This window comes from Zonotrichia albicollis, chromosome 11, assembly GCF_047830755.1.
Source record: "Zonotrichia albicollis isolate bZonAlb1 chromosome 11, bZonAlb1.hap1, whole genome shotgun sequence".
In the NCBI taxonomy this organism is placed as follows: domain Eukaryota; kingdom Metazoa; phylum Chordata; class Aves; order Passeriformes; family Passerellidae; genus Zonotrichia; species Zonotrichia albicollis.
Window position 1 is genome coordinate 11,924,588 of NC_133829.1, and position 16,622 is coordinate 11,941,209.

Consider the following 16,622-nt stretch of genomic DNA (forward strand, 5'->3'; position numbering starts at 1 on the left):
TCCTACACATATCCCAGGCCCTCTTCACAGCCCAAAAGTTTCATTTCCACAGAAACACATGCCAATGGCTTTTTCTGCTACATACCTAAACTTGTTTGTACAAGTTGCACAATGTGGGAGAAAGAAGTAAGAAAAAGCCATAGGTCACCCCAGTGGCATTTTAAAATATCAGACAGGGAAGACAGATCTTGCCCAGGGTTATCAAGTCCCATCTTAGCTCCATCACTCCCTGATACTCCTATGGGTAGGGGGTACTGGGAGAATCAGCTATGCAGGTCTCTAGCTCAGTTCCTAGGCCAGCAGGACAGATGCAGTGGTGAAAACTCTTCTCTCTACTATGCTTTGAATTCCTGATTTTTAAATTTGGTGTTATCAGGGTTCCTTTCCTTTTTGTTTCTCTCCTTTAGACAAGCTACCCTTTGTACCCCTTGTATATCCTACTCTCAGATGTGCACAGTAGAGTGTGGCATTCCTATCTCTTGAAACAGAGCAGTTTCCAAAATCCCAAAGAGTTAATAAAGAGACCCCCACTTTGGTGTGGTGTGAGCCCAGGGGCTCATTACTTTGAGTTCTGCTCACATGAATAAGTGCTGGGCACAGCTGATGCTTCCAGAGAAAGAACCATGGCACACAGCTTTTTGTTCCCTGGGAGTTCCTTGAAAATGTCCCCTTTTTATTGCAGAATTGTCCTTGATCTACGAGGAGTAACTCTGTGCAAATTGACTCCCATTATCTCCCTTTAGCCAGAAAATAGACAATCCAGTGGCTATTGTTCAGCCTGGGGATGTGCCAAGATTGGAGAGGGAGATAAGAAAACGCTTGTTTGCAGCTGTTGTTTGGGCTCTGGGCACATCCTGGATGAAGTGTGGGTCTCACAGAAAATAAAAGTCCCTTCCCACACTGGGTTTAGAAGCAGTGTTGCTGTCCAGTTGGGGTGCCCAGGCAGAGCTGCTGAGCTCTTCAGCATCACTCTGGAGCTGAACTCGGCCCCTGGTTCACAAGGGCCCTTTTAGTCAATGGCTCTGCAGGCAGAAGCCAGGTTACTTCACTGGGAATCGAATGCAGTGCCTCTATTTCCAGTCACTGTCCACAGAAACTGGTGTGATCTGACCCAGCCAGCCTGATGGCCATGTAGGCAACCCTGAACTCATCACAAAAGAAAATGTAGGCAGGTATGGGTTCACACACTGCTGGATAAAGGACCATCCTTCAAAGCCCCCGAGAGTAATCAGACATTGCAAATGCCTTCCAGCACAGACTATGCCAAAGTAATAAAAATTGAGTATTTTTAAAGTGATACCCAAAGAACAGAAAAAAGCAAAACCAAGAAACCCAAAGATCTTTCAGCATGAAAGTGACAGAAAGCTTCTTCCCATGCATTATCTTCAGGTCTGAAAAATTAAACCTACTTATATTAAACTCAGTAATGAAGCTGTGTCCTGGGGAGCAAGCAGAAGTAGATTCTGAAGAAGAAACTTCATTTTTGAAGGATTCTAACCTATAACAAATACCTTATTTCTGACACCTGATAAGTGTGGAGAGGCCCAGGCTTAAACCCAACAAAAGGCTGTAGGAAATTTCTTTGCCTCGACAGGAATGCATCAGCTCTCAGGAATTTGGCATAGATAACACCTATGTGTCAGACAGTTGGCATAGTTCTAACAGTGAAAAATCCAGTTTCTTGCCTTGCTGATGTGAACAGTCTCACTGCCTTGTGGAATGGGATTAAAAAGTCTACAAAGAACAGCACAGAAGGTGAGAGTCTTTGGGAACCCTACATGTGCAGGCTGATACATGATACTAATCCTGAGATGATGGGGTCAGCAGAGCCAAGAGGTGACAGGGAAGCCTCTGCTGAACAGACTGAGCTGTAGAACTGTGTGATGCAAAATGTACATTTCACTGGTTTGAAAAAAAAATTAAAAAGTATTTAATTCATCTGATCAGCTTCTGCTTAACTGCCCATGCCATCATTAGCTAACCATTAAAAAAAAAACCAGGTTAGAGTAAGGCCAATTGGGAGCTTTAAATAAAATGAACCAGGGCTGAATCAATTTAGATGATAGCTTAGTACTACATCAAGGAGTGCCACACATGGCAAACACACCAGATTGCAGTGATGAGTGATGGGGGTCCATGGAAGAAAGCTGGTCCTGCTCTGGCAATAGTGACACTGGGAAAAATGAAGGATCTAGCAGTATAAAACAAATTGTTGCCTACCTCAAAAGCCAGGCCTTTAAAATGTTTCCTTTCTCACTAATTCAGCAGCTGATATCTTTTCAAGTTGTAAGTTAATTTTGTGGTGAATCTAAACCAGCAAACGTTGAGTTTCTACTGATTAGCACCAAACTCCAAAGCAGGCAAAACCCCAGGGGAAGAGGATTATTTTGTCTAAAAGGCAAACAATTGAAGTAGGATGATGTCAACACTGGGAATCAGCAATTTCTAATTCTGTTATCCCTCAGCATATGTTGTTTTTGGGGAAATCACCAAGACTGACTGATGAAAATGCATGTGTACATCTGCTGGACTGAAATCAGGAGCTGCATGGGCACATCAGGGAGCTGCAGAAAGATCAGCCAGTTAGACACCACAATATGCACCACAATATGCACATGCATCCGCAAACACAACTGTGGCAAAGGATATAGTGTGCATTTTGATATAAGCCAAAGCATACACACAGCTCTGAAAAAACTAATTTAAAAATCAAGGATGGAATTTCCCTATTTGTGTGTATTTCTGTGCTAGTGCAAAGAGCTCTCTGTGTTCTGAATATCTGCTTTTAAAGCTTTTAGAAAATATGAAGCAAGGTAAAGCCAGATCTACCTGAGAGCCCCAGGCCCCTCTGCAGTGCCAACAGGAAGCCTAACAGGCTGTTAGGTACTGATGCAATTCCTCCTGAAGTCTCAGGCTGCTCCCACCTACCAGCTGTTCCAGCTGTTAAGAGTCTGACCTCCTAACTGCCAATAACAGGGAGAAAGTTGCAGGAACTGTAAATAACAAACAGCCAGTTTCCTGCAATTCCAGCATGCATTTATCAACTCATGCAAAAACTTACTGAATAAATAGCCAAGAAGGCTGTTGGCCAAGAAGGACCTGAACAAAGCAGCAATTTCAGTCGGGAGAAGCAAATAAACTGGGAAGGGGCTGCCTTTTGTCTCGCAGTCATTGCATCTAAACTTCCTCCTAAACAAAGTAATGCATGGGAATGTGCTGTGTCAGCCAGTAAAGTGTACACATGTACCACCTACACCTCCAAATCAGTGCTCTCATCTGCCTGCACAACAGTGCTGTGTAAACACAGCTTGCTAAGCCTTTTAGCATCTCTGCAGAGGTCATTTCATCTGACACTCAAACACAACAAACTGTTGGACCCTACGCTAGAGAACACTTCTGGGGAGGAAACAGTGATGGATGTCTTCTCCAACTGATAATGCACAATGGTTTAGGAAAATAAAATAAAACTACTGCAAGCTGGACAGCAAAATTCTGAAGTTTACAAAAGGAAATTTGGAGGCCAGCTCTTCAATAGCCACACAGGTTCATGACCTTAGCTGTGTGTTTCACCTTAAAAAACCCCACTCTGATGTCTCTGGAACAGAGCTCCCTACCAGGAGAGTGGGATATCACCTCACCAATAATTGCTGGAGCTTAGAAAGCCTCTAACAGAAGACATTCCACTGCTCTGCAACTTTTTCCCACCTTACCCTCATTGTAGCAACTTCCAGCTCTGACCCAAGTACTGCAGATAGCCCAGGAGACAACCTGGTCACAGCAGGAAATGTGGGCACAAAGGAGTTGTGACAGTCCTTCCCTGGTGTCTGAGGCAGACGAGGTGAATGTCATCTCCTCTGTCTCCAGTGAATGACTTTGTTGTGATGGTTTAATATTTTGTTGTTGTTGGTAAGTTCTTTCAAAGGCAAGTGGGAAACTCAAGATCATAGGCCAAGCAGAGCACATATGTTCAGGGAAGGTATAGGTTGGATATTAGGAAGAAATTTTTCACAAAAAAAAAATAAAGTACTTGGAATACTCTTCCCGGGGAGGTGGGAGAATCACCATCTCTGGATGTGTTTAAAAAAAGACTGGACATGGCACTTGGTGCTATAGTCTAGTTGAGGTGTTAGGGCATAGGTTGGAGTCTATGATCTTAGAGGTCTCTTCCAACCTCGTTATTCTGTGATTCTGTATCTCAGGGAAGAGATGGGCATGTAACACTTGCACAGCAAGTGTGGTGCCCTAGGGTAAAAAGCTTGTGGCCATTTTCCAATCAGAAATCATAAAAAATATCATCCTTGAACCCTGGGGCCCCTGGCTTGTAGGGCACTTGACTTGCAGGTGTCTGCAGTGATGTTTGTCTGGCAGCCTGTGGGCCTAGCAATACTTATTTGCTATTCAGAAAAATGCAACTTCAGAGACCAGTGCTCCATTCCCATTGTTGTTTGGGGTGCCCACAGCATGGCAGTGACACCAGTGACACCAGTAGCACCAGTGAGACAGTGGCAGTGACACCAGTGGCAGTGACACAGTGAGACAGTGACACCAGTGACACCAGTGGCAGTGACACAGTGAGACAGTGACACCAGTGGCACCAGTGGCAGTGACACCAGTGGCACCATGACGTACCATCTCCACGCAGAGTGAGCAGTAGCTGCGCTGTTCTGATTTCACAGACACCGGCCTCAGGGGCTTCTCCTTGCTGCACTTGTCACAGGGACCAAACACAATTGCTAAAAAGGTCTGGTCCATCTTGCTGGGTCACCAGAGCTGAAAGAGAAGAAGGAGGAAAGCATCATGTGAAAAACACTAATTACTTGTTTTTAAAATTTTAAAAGTTTAATATTAATAAAATGGTTATAAAAATAGTGATATAATTAGAGTAATAACAATTTGGACAGTTTAGATTAGGACAATATGAGGCAACAGAAACAAAGAGTTACGGATGTTTGGGTATCTTTTTCTGGGCAACACAGGCCAAAAAAAGGACACTCGTTAACAAAGGATTAACCCTTAAAAACAATAGCCTGTTGCATATTCATACACCTCATACATGATGCATAAATTCCATTCAAATACAGGATTCCGTCCGGTCAGTGTCAACTTCTTCCTCTGAATCCCAACGGTGTCTTCAGGGCTGAGCAAGGCTGGAAGAAGTTAATTTCTTCTGATAAGGGAACAATAAATTCTCTTTTTCTGAAAGATTTAGGAGTCCTGTGGCTGCTATCTTGCTGTGAGGCCTCTCTTTAAAGATGTATCTTACATAGCATAGTTTCTATTTTAACATTATGTTATAACCTAAAACTGTATTTAACACACTACTTGAGAAAATTAATATAGCATACATTTCTAACATAACACATATAATATTCATTTTAATATTTGCGAAAAGCCAATCATAGAATATGCATTTTTCACAATGCACCAAGTCCAGCACAGAGCTTCCCACCACTGCTGTGCCAGCTAAGGAGCCTAGGCTGTATATAGACATCTGTAGGCTGGATAATCTCTCTCTGTGACTAATCCCTCAGGCTGGATGAACTGTCACTATATACAAGACAGTCATGTGCTCTGCAGAGTCTTTTTTATGAAGAAAAACATACAGAAAACATATTTATACACCATTATAATATGTGCTGTGCTTATTGGTTCACTACATGTGGGAAAATACTTTTAATTTGTACTTCACCACTGCCAGCAGACAATAACCTGAAATCCATAGCAACAGCTGGACTTCTGAGAAACCTGCACTGATCAATACATTTTGTTTTTCCACTGCATGATAAAATGGTCATTATTATGCATTATTTTTAAAGCTGAAAATATGACCTAGGATTTGGTCAGCAGCAGTTACAAAATATTATGATCAATATGCTGTTTGAGCAGAAATTGATGCTTCAAGCACACTGACAGCTGGGTCATTACAAATCCACTTTTGTTCTCAAGCCAGGCATCTCTAAGATCAAAGCACTACCAATAGAGCATTAAAAACTACTTGAAAGTCAGAAAAACAAATGAGAATAATATTGCAGTGTCAGTTTTGTCTGTACATTTTTCATAGGGAAAATAAGACCTTTCACCTCTTCTAAAAATGGAAGTTTTAAACAATATTTAGACTTGTACATAAAAAATGAATTTGTGGTAAACAATCAGAAGTTGTTATCGTAAGAGAGATTTAAATGGAACAAAAGAAATTCAATGACCTATGACATTTTAGAATTTGTCTGGCTGGACATTATACAATCAAATCAAACTTTACTCTGTGTACTTGTCTCCATCCTGCTGTTTATGCTTACGTATTTCAGTGGACTATTTGGAAAGTAAGACAATAAATGCAGAAATCCTGCCCACTTTTAAGTCAATAAAAGTTTTGGTGTTGTCTCCAGGGGATGCATGACTTCATCCCAAAACACGTGGGAAGAAGAAATCTGGCCTGGAAGGAACTGCAGTGTAATAATTTAAAATTTGCATGGAGATTTCAGTCAACAGCCAAGGAGTTTTATATTCCACTTGATGAAAGCAGCAAATATGGCCTGAAGTTTTTAATGTATTTTTTTGCAAATGTGAACCTGAGACCACAAGCTGCCACCCTTTCCAGGGAGCTTCTCAGTGCTGTAAAATGCCTGCAGTGCCTGGGCTCAGCTCTCCTAGATCCTTAAAAGTGGACATTGACAAGTGAATAACCTGTTATTCCAAGGTTCTCAGAATTAGTGGTCCCTAAGGAACCACTGATCTTATTTGAACGAAATGTCATCAGTTGCTCCAGACACTTTTGACAAGGATCTATTAGGCATGGAATAAATACTCTAGGCAGAATTAATCTTTGATAACATGAGAATTTGCTGGAATAATGTACAGAAGGAATCATACTTGCTATCAGTATTTTACTCAAGATAAGATTATGACACATTACAAAATTCTTCTACAAGAGAAGCCACCAAAAGTTGTGAATAATTAAAAAGCAGTATTACTCCTGACATAGTATACAGATCCATCACTATTACAATTTTACAAAGATATTTAAAGCAAAAAGGTCTAAAACCATTACAAGTTCTAGCACTGTAGCCTGAATTTCTAATCTTACTAGGTTTTTAAAGTTACATTAGAAATTTTAAGATGGTGAATCATTAAGAAATGCGTTATTACAGAGAAATACTGTACAATGAATCTTGTGGTAAAAAAAAAAATATTACCCACCTTTTCAGAGTGCAAGAACCTGGAGATTCTCAAGATGGCTAAGTAAGCCCTGTGCAGCTGCTAACTGTAAAAAGACAACCTTCCTGTTAATTCTACTTAAAGGTATTTAAAGCTCAGCCTCTCCAGTTGCATCACCTCAGATCAGTTACATACTGGGGATTACTGATAATGACTTTATTTTAACTGCCTTCTTTTAGAACACAGAATAAAGAACAGAAACTATTAGACAAGCCAGACCTTACCTACCTGGTCTATACAGCAGGTTTTTGATGGTTTGTTTATAAACAAGTATTTGCTTGTTAACAAATATTAAAGTTGAAATACACCTGGCAACTGCTTTGTCCTGCTATCAACTTGGTATTCTGACAAACAGCACTGCCAATATTAAGTTTATCTCATATTCTTACAAAAACTTACAAGTCTAACAAATTTATTAGTGTCCATGCTGGCTCTTCCTAGGTTATACTTCTGCAATTCTCCTAAGACAGCAAATTTAAAGTCAACAGGATTAAAAATTGCTGCTTTTCTTGCACTCTTTGAAAAAATTTTGGAGATATTTATGAAAACATGTCTGAAAAATTTAAGAACTGCCAAAGTTCACATCTATTATTAAGATTCTATGGAAGGCACTGAATTAATGCCATTAGATTTCACATTTGGTATTCAAGGGGATCTGAGGGAAAAAAGACAGAACTGAATCTCAGCCCAGTAGAGACTTGGGTTAAAGTAACCAGTCCTAATCATTTTTTATTAGAATATTATGGGAGCACAGGACTGAAAGGGACCACCTGTGCTGCTAAGCTCTATTCCCAGAAACTGCAGGAGTCACAAGTCTAAACACATCCAAAAATGCCAAAAGCATCTTACACATCTCTCCATAAGCCACTTCAGTGCTTCCCCACTGCAGTAAGGATCACCATTCAACACTTTCCCAGTTGAATGAAATACCTTTCTCCTTTAGCATCATCCTAGGAAAGTTAACCTCACTAATGCCCTTCACTAAAACTGCTCCTTATAATCAGAGGAGTAACAGAGACCAAAAATAGTTTTGCATTTAAATTCTATCTGAAGGCATTGATATCAGCAAAAGCAAGATAAGTTCTGAGAGCACACAGTAAGCTGGATAATTTTAAACTTTGTTTTAAAAATATACCTTGTTTTTTGCATACACAGCATTAATAGCACACTCCACAAAAAGCTTTCAAAGTAGCATCAGATTGTCAGAACAGTTTTCCTTGATCAACAATTTTTTGTCACAACAGCACAAGCACCTTGACACTTCTCTGTGATGTGGATGCAAGAGTGGGCTGTGATTTCCCTCCCGTCAGCCCAGGTAACAGACACACAGCTCCAGGAGCTGCAAAAAAACCCTGTGCACAATTTGCAGCAACAAAAGTTGCTTCCATTAAACTATTTCCAGAAATTCATGAGGAGCCAAGGACAGCACACAATGCTGACAGGAAGAGACACAATGTTACAGCAAAGCAACTAAATTAAATAAATGTTTCTGGTGCAGTACAACACTCACAACTGTTCACGTAGTTCCAAGTAACTTCTTTCAAATGATTCCATACTGGAAACATAACTATTGCATCACACAAAGAACTACAAATTGATTTAAAACTACTTTATTTAACAAGTTAAAATAGTCTACCTACATGTATTATCTTTTGTACAGCTTTTATTGTTATTGAACAAACCACAAAATGTTTCCTTCATATATTTTGACTATGTCTCTGTGGATATCATGAGGAATATGACACTGTACATGGTAAGCACCAGCAACACTAAACAGCAAGAATTATTCCCTCTTTATACTTAAAGGTAGTTTGTGAAATTAAACAAGTACTAACACTGTAGTAATAGTCAAAAACAATCAAAGACATTTTTCCTTAAATTAACTCAATTCATTAGCTATTTATATTATATTCCTTTAGCTATTTCAGAGCCTTAGTACTTGATTTTAATAACTATGGCAAACAGAGTAGCTAGAAACCCAGCATTAGTTACCTATTTAAGGACAGTCACCCTTGTGGTGAGGTGAATGCTATTTCCCCTGCTGTTCTGACAGGGTCCAGAACTAAATAAAGTTATGTTTTACTCCCTGACCACAGGGAGAAGGCTGAACAAAGCAGAAAAGAGACCATTTCTGCAATTAAGGATCCTGCAACTGAAATTATGTAAGTAAAGGTGAAATGTAAGGAATTAAGCTTGGTTTATCATTAACACCAGACCACAGTTGCTGCACCTGCTCCTATTCAGTCTCTGGATGGAGGAGGGAAACCACTAAAATGAGAAAGGCAGAAAGGTGTTGTGTGCATACTCAGTGTGTATTCTGAAGTATATTGCACTGCAGATGGAACCAAACCAGGAGATGACTCCTGCCTTTCAGAGAACCAAGCTTGTACTTCAAACCTGGATCGTAGCATGAATTTTATATCTAACTTTTCTATTACAATAACTGATATTGAATCCAAACTTGGCACTGCAGAGAACAGAACTGAAAGCTGTCTCCAAGAAGTGCTCCTGAGTCCCTGCTCTGGCCACGGAGCTGTGCAGAGTGCCTGAGCTGCAGTGCAAGCACTCAGAGAGCTGAGCCACCCTGCCTACAAAAAGACATTGTGGGTTTGTAACAGCCATTCTCTTAGAGTGATCTCAGTTCCCCTCTTCACAGAAAGGTGAAAGCCAGTCTCAAATATATCAAGGCAAAGAACAGAATTGCCTTGGGAAGAAAAAACTCCCTCTCATTACAGGAAGTGAAGGCAAAGAAAATTGTAAAGCAGTAACATCTATCACATGCCAGTCTTCCCCTCTGACTGCTCCTGACAGGGCAGCAATGCAAACTTGTCAGATAAATGCTTTTCTTGTCAGCTGTGGACTAAAACTGTATGGTAAGCTTTGTGTCCAGGTGATGATATAAAGTTACTCTTGTAGGACTGAAATGAGGGAAGAAGAGTAAGAAAAGGGAGAAGGAAATAACAAGACAAAATTACTCCTACTCTTCAAGTCTTGACCAAGGAAGAAGTTTTTAACAGCTTAATTCACTGCACGCTGCCATGCTATCCAGCAGCTGGTGAAATGAACCATGACAGTCTGCTGTCTTTATAGAGTCTCAGAGGAAATACCAATTCACTGGCTTTATTAAACCCTTGTGAGAAAGCCAAGTTTGAAGCTGCTGGGGACTTGTATCAGTTCCAAAGCATGTGGAGAGGGGGTGAAAGGAAACGTCACTTGGAAGAGATGCTTGGTATCAAGCATCAGCTGTGGGACATCCTCACGGTTGTTTAGCATAGCCTGAAAGCAGAACAGAAAGAGTGTGAAAACAATGAATTAAGAATCAAAGCAAAGCCAGCACACTGCTTTCTTCCCATGGCAAATCTTGCTTTTCCATGATGTTAAGCAGATTTGCTTGCATCACTTTCAAGTGTCTAGAAGATGAGCTACTTAGTAATAATGTGACGTAAAGGCCAAGTACAACTGTAAAGCACTAAAACTCAAGTGTGTGAAGCACCCTGTGAGCTGAATATGGAAACAGCAGGGGCAGCTCTTACCTGGACCTTCCGAACAAAGGATGGAGTCACTCTTTTCTCAAAGTCATCTATGGGAGTGTATGAGTTCAGGATCTTAACTATCTGCTCAAATTACAAAAGACTATTTTAGTGTGTCATAAAAAGGGAGAAGACAAAAAGAAGTAAGCATTATTATGACATTCTTACTGATATTTAATTAAGGCTTCAGTAAAACATTTTGCAGTAAAGAGAGAATTTTGACTTGTCACCTACTGAGTTGTTACATATATGATGATTGCTATGACTCATTTCCAGAGGTGTCAGCAGATCAAGGAGATGTAGAAAAAGCTGAATTTATTAAGGGAAACAATTAAAAAAAAACCTGTGACATACTAAAAAAAAATACATTGTGGAACAAAAATGTGGGATACAACAAAGCAGGAAAGCGTTCACCATAGGAGCAGTTAAAATGCTCAAAGCAATCAGGAATAAGGAGTTAAAATTCAATATAACAAGTGATGATGTGGAATGCTGAAGAATGTGACTTTTATGAAATGAAAGTCCAATGGCTTTTTGCAACAAATTATTTTAGATAGCTAAGATTTTACAATCAGTGCTGCCGGAAGAAAACAGATGGCTCATTACCTGCACAGTAGAAAGAGATGTGCAGTGTTCACATATTTCCTTGGCATCATCATCTGTGATCTTTTTAACCTGAAGGAGCCAGGCTGCCTGAGACAAGGGCTCCAACGTTTCTTTGGCATTGCTGCTTTGAAGATTCTTGTCCTTAAGCCATTCTTCCATGTAGCTGATATTACATCTGGGTTAAACCATGAACAAAGAACAGAATGTCAGGTTCCCCTTGACAAGCAGGTTACTTTGAAGACTGCTAAGGAAGAAAGAGTCTTCTAATGTTGTGTTCAAATTAATATATTTTAAGCTAAAAACAATACCTGCAGGTCATAAAAATCAAACAATTAATAGCTTATTTAACTATAAATTAAATCCTTGTTATATTTAAATTCTTATTTTTTCTTAATTGTCTATTTTTTAAAGCTTGGCTAATAGATAGCGAGTTATTAGTTTAGCTGTCGTTTCCAGAAAATTACTAACATATAATGGCATTGTCTACTGCACTGTATGGCATTAAAACATTTATTTGCAACTGAGCATGTACAGGAAATGAGAACAATCTCTGCCGTTGCAAAGCAGGGCCAGGCTTATAAAGGATGATCAGCTTTCTTCTAATAATGTTCCCAGATGGGCCAAGATTTTACTGATTTTTCTTCCCCTGAGCCTGCAGACTGACTAATGGAAAACAAATGCACTGTTTCTTCTGCAAACAGTTAGGAGCATGTTTCCTTGGTGCTTGCAACAGGAAAGATGATGCTCAATTCACACCCTCCAAGGCTCTGTCCCAGTGCCTGTCTTGTCACAGAGCGTGAAACATGCAAGTCAGCTTTTGTATCCCTGCCAGCCCTGGGACACTGCACCTGTTCACTGTGGTAAGAAAGAATTAAAAATACCGTTGGTCACATCACAGATGAGCTAGCATGGAAAGAATCCTAACCATGTCTGACTTTAAGCTTCTGACTGTAATTTTCTCTGCCTTTTCCTCCACTAGTGTTTCCATGGAAAGAACAATTTATAGTTGTCACGTTGAGAAAGCTCAGCCCAAAACACGAAGATTTGCTTTTCCAAAAGAAGTAAAAACAATTGGCTACTTCCAGCAGAATGGTCACAGAATATCCAGTGACTTAGAGGTAAAGGACATTATATACAAGTGTTAAAAATTCATTCTCAGGCTTGCTGAAACTTTACTGGCTTTACCTTATCTGCATTCCTTTTCTACAGGAGCACATGTCCTTGCGGAGGAAGAGACTATTGAGGGTGACAGCTCCAATCAGAAAGAAAAGCTGCTTCACTGCCTGCTTTAGGAGCTCAGAGTCCAAGCCATTCTGACACATAGTGCTATAAAAATAGCTGAGCTGCTGCAAGATAGAGGTCATGGTGTAGGTATCCGTGTCATCTATACTGGAAGAACGTTTACGGAACCCCGTAGGTTTCAAGCCAGAAATTCCTTGAAGACTTTCATATTCCAGCATGCCTGGTACTGAAATACAACAGAAAATAACTGATGAAATCAAAATTCCCAAGGCTCCTTTCAGTTACATTAATTATTGAACAAAACCTACTTTCAGGATATTTTAGAAGTTAATTGATACAAGAAAAATAAGATACTGACAAAGGCTTCCAGAGCACACAATTTTAAAAAAGCCTTTTATTTTTGTATGATGTTGCTCAGATTGACAGCATTATCCTAGACTAGGAAGTTTTGAGGAAAAAATCTGGGAATATATGATTCAGTGAAATTTGTATGTGTAGAAACACACATGCAGGAACATCTCAGTATAAATATCAGGAGAAAGGAGTCTGTCCCACCCTCTGCCTCCCTGTACGAGCTTTCCTCATGTGCTTCACCAGCTACATTTAGGTGCTCTTGGATTGCTGTTGTCTTACCAATCATGTGCTGAATGTTGTTCTCCATTACAATAATGAATTGGTGATATATTTGAATGGCCAAATCACTGAGAATTTGTCTGTATTCTGAGAGATCAAAATGCTTCAGACAGTTCTTATTCTGACGTGGAGTGTTATGCTTCATGAATTCCTATAAGTGAGTAGTAAATATAATTAGAAATCACATAATGTGGTAATTATAAATTGTTACTGCAATGTGTTGGAGTTACTCATTCCATTTCTGGCTGAACACAGAATGAGTCAAAGCTAATTTCAATGGGTGCTTCCTGTACTTAATTTTCCAGTTAAAGCTGACGTTTGCTTTGCTCCTAAAGCCAAAGGAAAGACACGCATAGATGTCAATGAACTCTGGAGCAACTCCCAGATCTCTTAAACAGAAAGCAAACCCTCCCTGTTCTCCTCTTGTTGCCCTATCCACACCCCCCACAAAAAAAAAAAAAAAAAAAAAAAAAAAAAAAAAAAAAGCCAACAACGTAGCTGTTTCAACTATAATGGCAAACAAAAACATTTATGCCATATTGTTGCAAAGGGATATAATTTTTGGACTTTTCATTTGCAAAGTTCTGACTTCAAAAGTCTACCCCAAATCCTAACCTGTGTGAGGTGTTTATAATTCATTAGAATGCAGATTAAAAGCAAATTCTGGATTCAGAGCTTTCCCTACTGCTGCAACCCCAGTCACAGAGTGTTGGTGATAAAGCTTATCAGGTTTGGGTTCTGAGTGACCCCGCTGCGGCCACGAGAGGGAGCGACTCCAAGCCCAGCTCAGGCCACCCAAGTCTATAAAACCTCTTAAAATACAGTCAGAGTTTCCAGCTGAAAAGAAACTTGAATCTCAGGATGAAATTTAGCTTAACAAGCAAGTGAGATAAGGGATAAACCTGAACAGCTTGTTGTTTTGCTTCTTTCCAGAGTTTTTTCTATTTTGGTAGCAGTAAGTATTTGAATGGACCTAATTATAAAATAGCAAAGCTATTATATATATATATATATACATGGCTGGATATCTGAAGTCCAGCTCAAATTAAACTCATGTGGAAAGATTCAAATTAAGTAGCAGTTTCCATGCCATGACTTTAACCTACTTTAGCACTTTGATGTTTTCTTCATTTCTCTTGACTCATCAGTTCTATACTGTCTTATTATTTGTATAAGACACATAACACCACTGCAGGGCAATGTGAATACATAAATACCTGTAAGGCACACTGGTGAGCTGGTGAATAGTTTATTAATTAATGCTACTTTGAATTTCAATTAAAATCTGTCAAAAGTAATGGAATCATTTTATTAAATCAATCCTACCTCTTCCCCGCTGTACTGCTTCAAACAGTTAAGAAAATAATATGTGTTGGAAAGCCAAAAGGACAACATCTCAAAGTCTTCTGAATGTTCCTGAAAATGGTAAGTAAAGCAGTCTTACTATGGTATTGTCTCACAAGGTTAATTCAATAATTAAACTTAAGACCATTACAGTATTGGTAGAACAGAGTCTATCTATAGCAGAAGGAGCACAAAGCATCTAAAAGGTGCTGAACAAATCCTGCTCTGTTTTCAGGCTAACACTTAGCAAAGATCCCTCTTTGTTTGGTAAATACTGCTTAAGCATTCTTAATAGACAGGCTAAATAATAAGCCTGAACAAACAGTTTTACAATTCCTGTGGATATGTAGTGTGCTGGAGGGCTTCCTGCAAAGAAGTGTGAACAACACCTGCATTCACAAATGAAACTGCACTGCAAAAACTATAAAAACACAGTTCTAACTATCTATCTCTTATTTTTATTAGCTGAGTAAACACAAGCTTCTCTATTGGATAAACTGTGCTATAAATTTGTTTGTGTACAAACTTATAGGTTCTCTGTACAACACATTCAACTGCATAAACCACAGTCCATTCCTGCCTGTGCTTTCCTCCCTGTGTCTGGTGTTTCATTCCACTATAAATCCATTCACAGAGCTTAATTTGTTATGCATACAGCATAGCAATTTTTGTTTATAATTTAATTTTGTACACGGGCTGGCAATTTGATTTTAATTGTTTGGGTTCTAGTGCTGCAGTACAGGTGACATGCTGAATTACACCAGCAGCCAAGCAGTGCAAACACTTCCTCAGAGCCCACTACCAGCTTGCTGCCAGACACACCAGCCTTCATTTCTGTCCCTCTGACTTTGAACAGTGCTGAAAGCACAGGTGCACTTCACCTAATTAGCTACTCATTGTAAAATGTAAAGTGCTTTAAATGATTTTGTCAACATCTTCAGATAAAAATAATTTATGTTAATGCATTCTGTGGATTCTGTGTTCAGCACAGCAGAACCTGAGCTGGAGACTTTACAGGGATGCTACTACATCCTCAGTAAGTGTCACTAATCATTATCATTCCCTTCTAGGAACATCAGCAAGTGGAAATGTTGGCATTCCCCAGGTACCACACATGCATTTGTAAACCTTGTGTTAAAAATCAAAAAGCACAGTACAGTGCAATCAAACACAGCTCCTACCTTAACAACCTGCTTGATGCCATCAATGGTCACATTCATGAAAGACTTCAGCATGTCAGCATCGTTCAGGTAATCTGCATACCTCACACACATGAACAGGATGTGAGCTGGAAGGCCAGGAATCATATTAACCACAACTCCACGGGGCTTCAAATCTGCATGGAGGAGAGTCATCTGGTTTATTACGGAAAAATCCAATTTTCAGTGTATCATTCCAAAAAAGACAAGCACCATGTTCCTTTCTGCAGTGACCAGTCACATAATAACTGATTTACTGGTGAATCTCTTGTTTCTGACCACTTTTGTAACAGTACTGCTCACATATGAGTATTAATTATATTTTCTTGGGGGGTAGGAGAGTATTGTAGCAAATTCTAAGGTCTAGCATGGCTATGCCAGGCATGACAACTTCAAAAAGCAAATTACATTTAACTACCCATTGGATGCCCCACCAAATTCCAGCATTGCTTAGGGCCACATCTTTGTTCACAAATATATTGACATTCAAAAGTGAGGAAGTGAGAAGAAAAGGCAAGTGTTTTTAATTTAATAATAGTACAAATGTACATGGAAAATTTGTCAAATTCACTATTAATTGTAAGCTAATGAGAAAAGCTGGTTTGGCAGCAAGACTGATACTGTAAAGTAGGTCAGATGAGGGAAAAAATCCTTTTAAAAGAGAAACATGAAGTACAGTTCCTTTTAGTGAAGGGAAGACATGGCAAGGACAGACATGAGATCAACCATCACACATGGATATAAGCACAGTGACTTACAGACCTAGCAGATGACCAGGAAGAAAGAAAACTGAAGTCCCTGGTGTGCTCTTGGGATTTATAGCTTTAGAGGTGGAAAAATAGTAAGAAAGGTA

General features: G+C 39.5%; 1 protein-coding gene and 1 long non-coding RNA gene across 2 annotated transcripts in view; one reads left to right on the top strand and one right to left on the bottom strand.

Moving 5' to 3' along the window:
- LOC141730572 (uncharacterized) overlaps positions 1 to 12,700 on the top strand; it is a 14,054-nt gene extending 1,354 nt beyond the window's left edge. Inside the window, exons 2-3 of the long non-coding RNA XR_012582158.1 lie at positions 12,331 to 12,469; positions 12,561 to 12,700. This is a non-coding gene — a long non-coding RNA (uncharacterized LOC141730572). The remainder of the gene's footprint in view (positions 1 to 12,330; positions 12,470 to 12,560) is intronic.
- MYO5C (myosin VC) overlaps positions 7,105 to 16,622 on the bottom strand; it is a 35,597-nt gene continuing 26,079 nt past the window's right edge. Inside the window, exons 35-41 of the mRNA XM_074549361.1 lie at positions 15,752 to 15,906; positions 14,553 to 14,642; positions 13,227 to 13,377; positions 12,537 to 12,819; positions 11,352 to 11,526; positions 10,749 to 10,829; positions 7,105 to 10,491 (exon numbers count right to left, since the gene is read on the bottom strand). Coding sequence (XP_074405462.1) covers positions 10,339 to 10,491; positions 10,749 to 10,829; positions 11,352 to 11,526; positions 12,537 to 12,819; positions 13,227 to 13,377; positions 14,553 to 14,642; positions 15,752 to 15,906 — 1,088 coding nt within the window. The 3' untranslated portion in view covers positions 7,105 to 10,338. The remainder of the gene's footprint in view (positions 10,492 to 10,748; positions 10,830 to 11,351; positions 11,527 to 12,536; positions 12,820 to 13,226; positions 13,378 to 14,552; positions 14,643 to 15,751; positions 15,907 to 16,622) is intronic.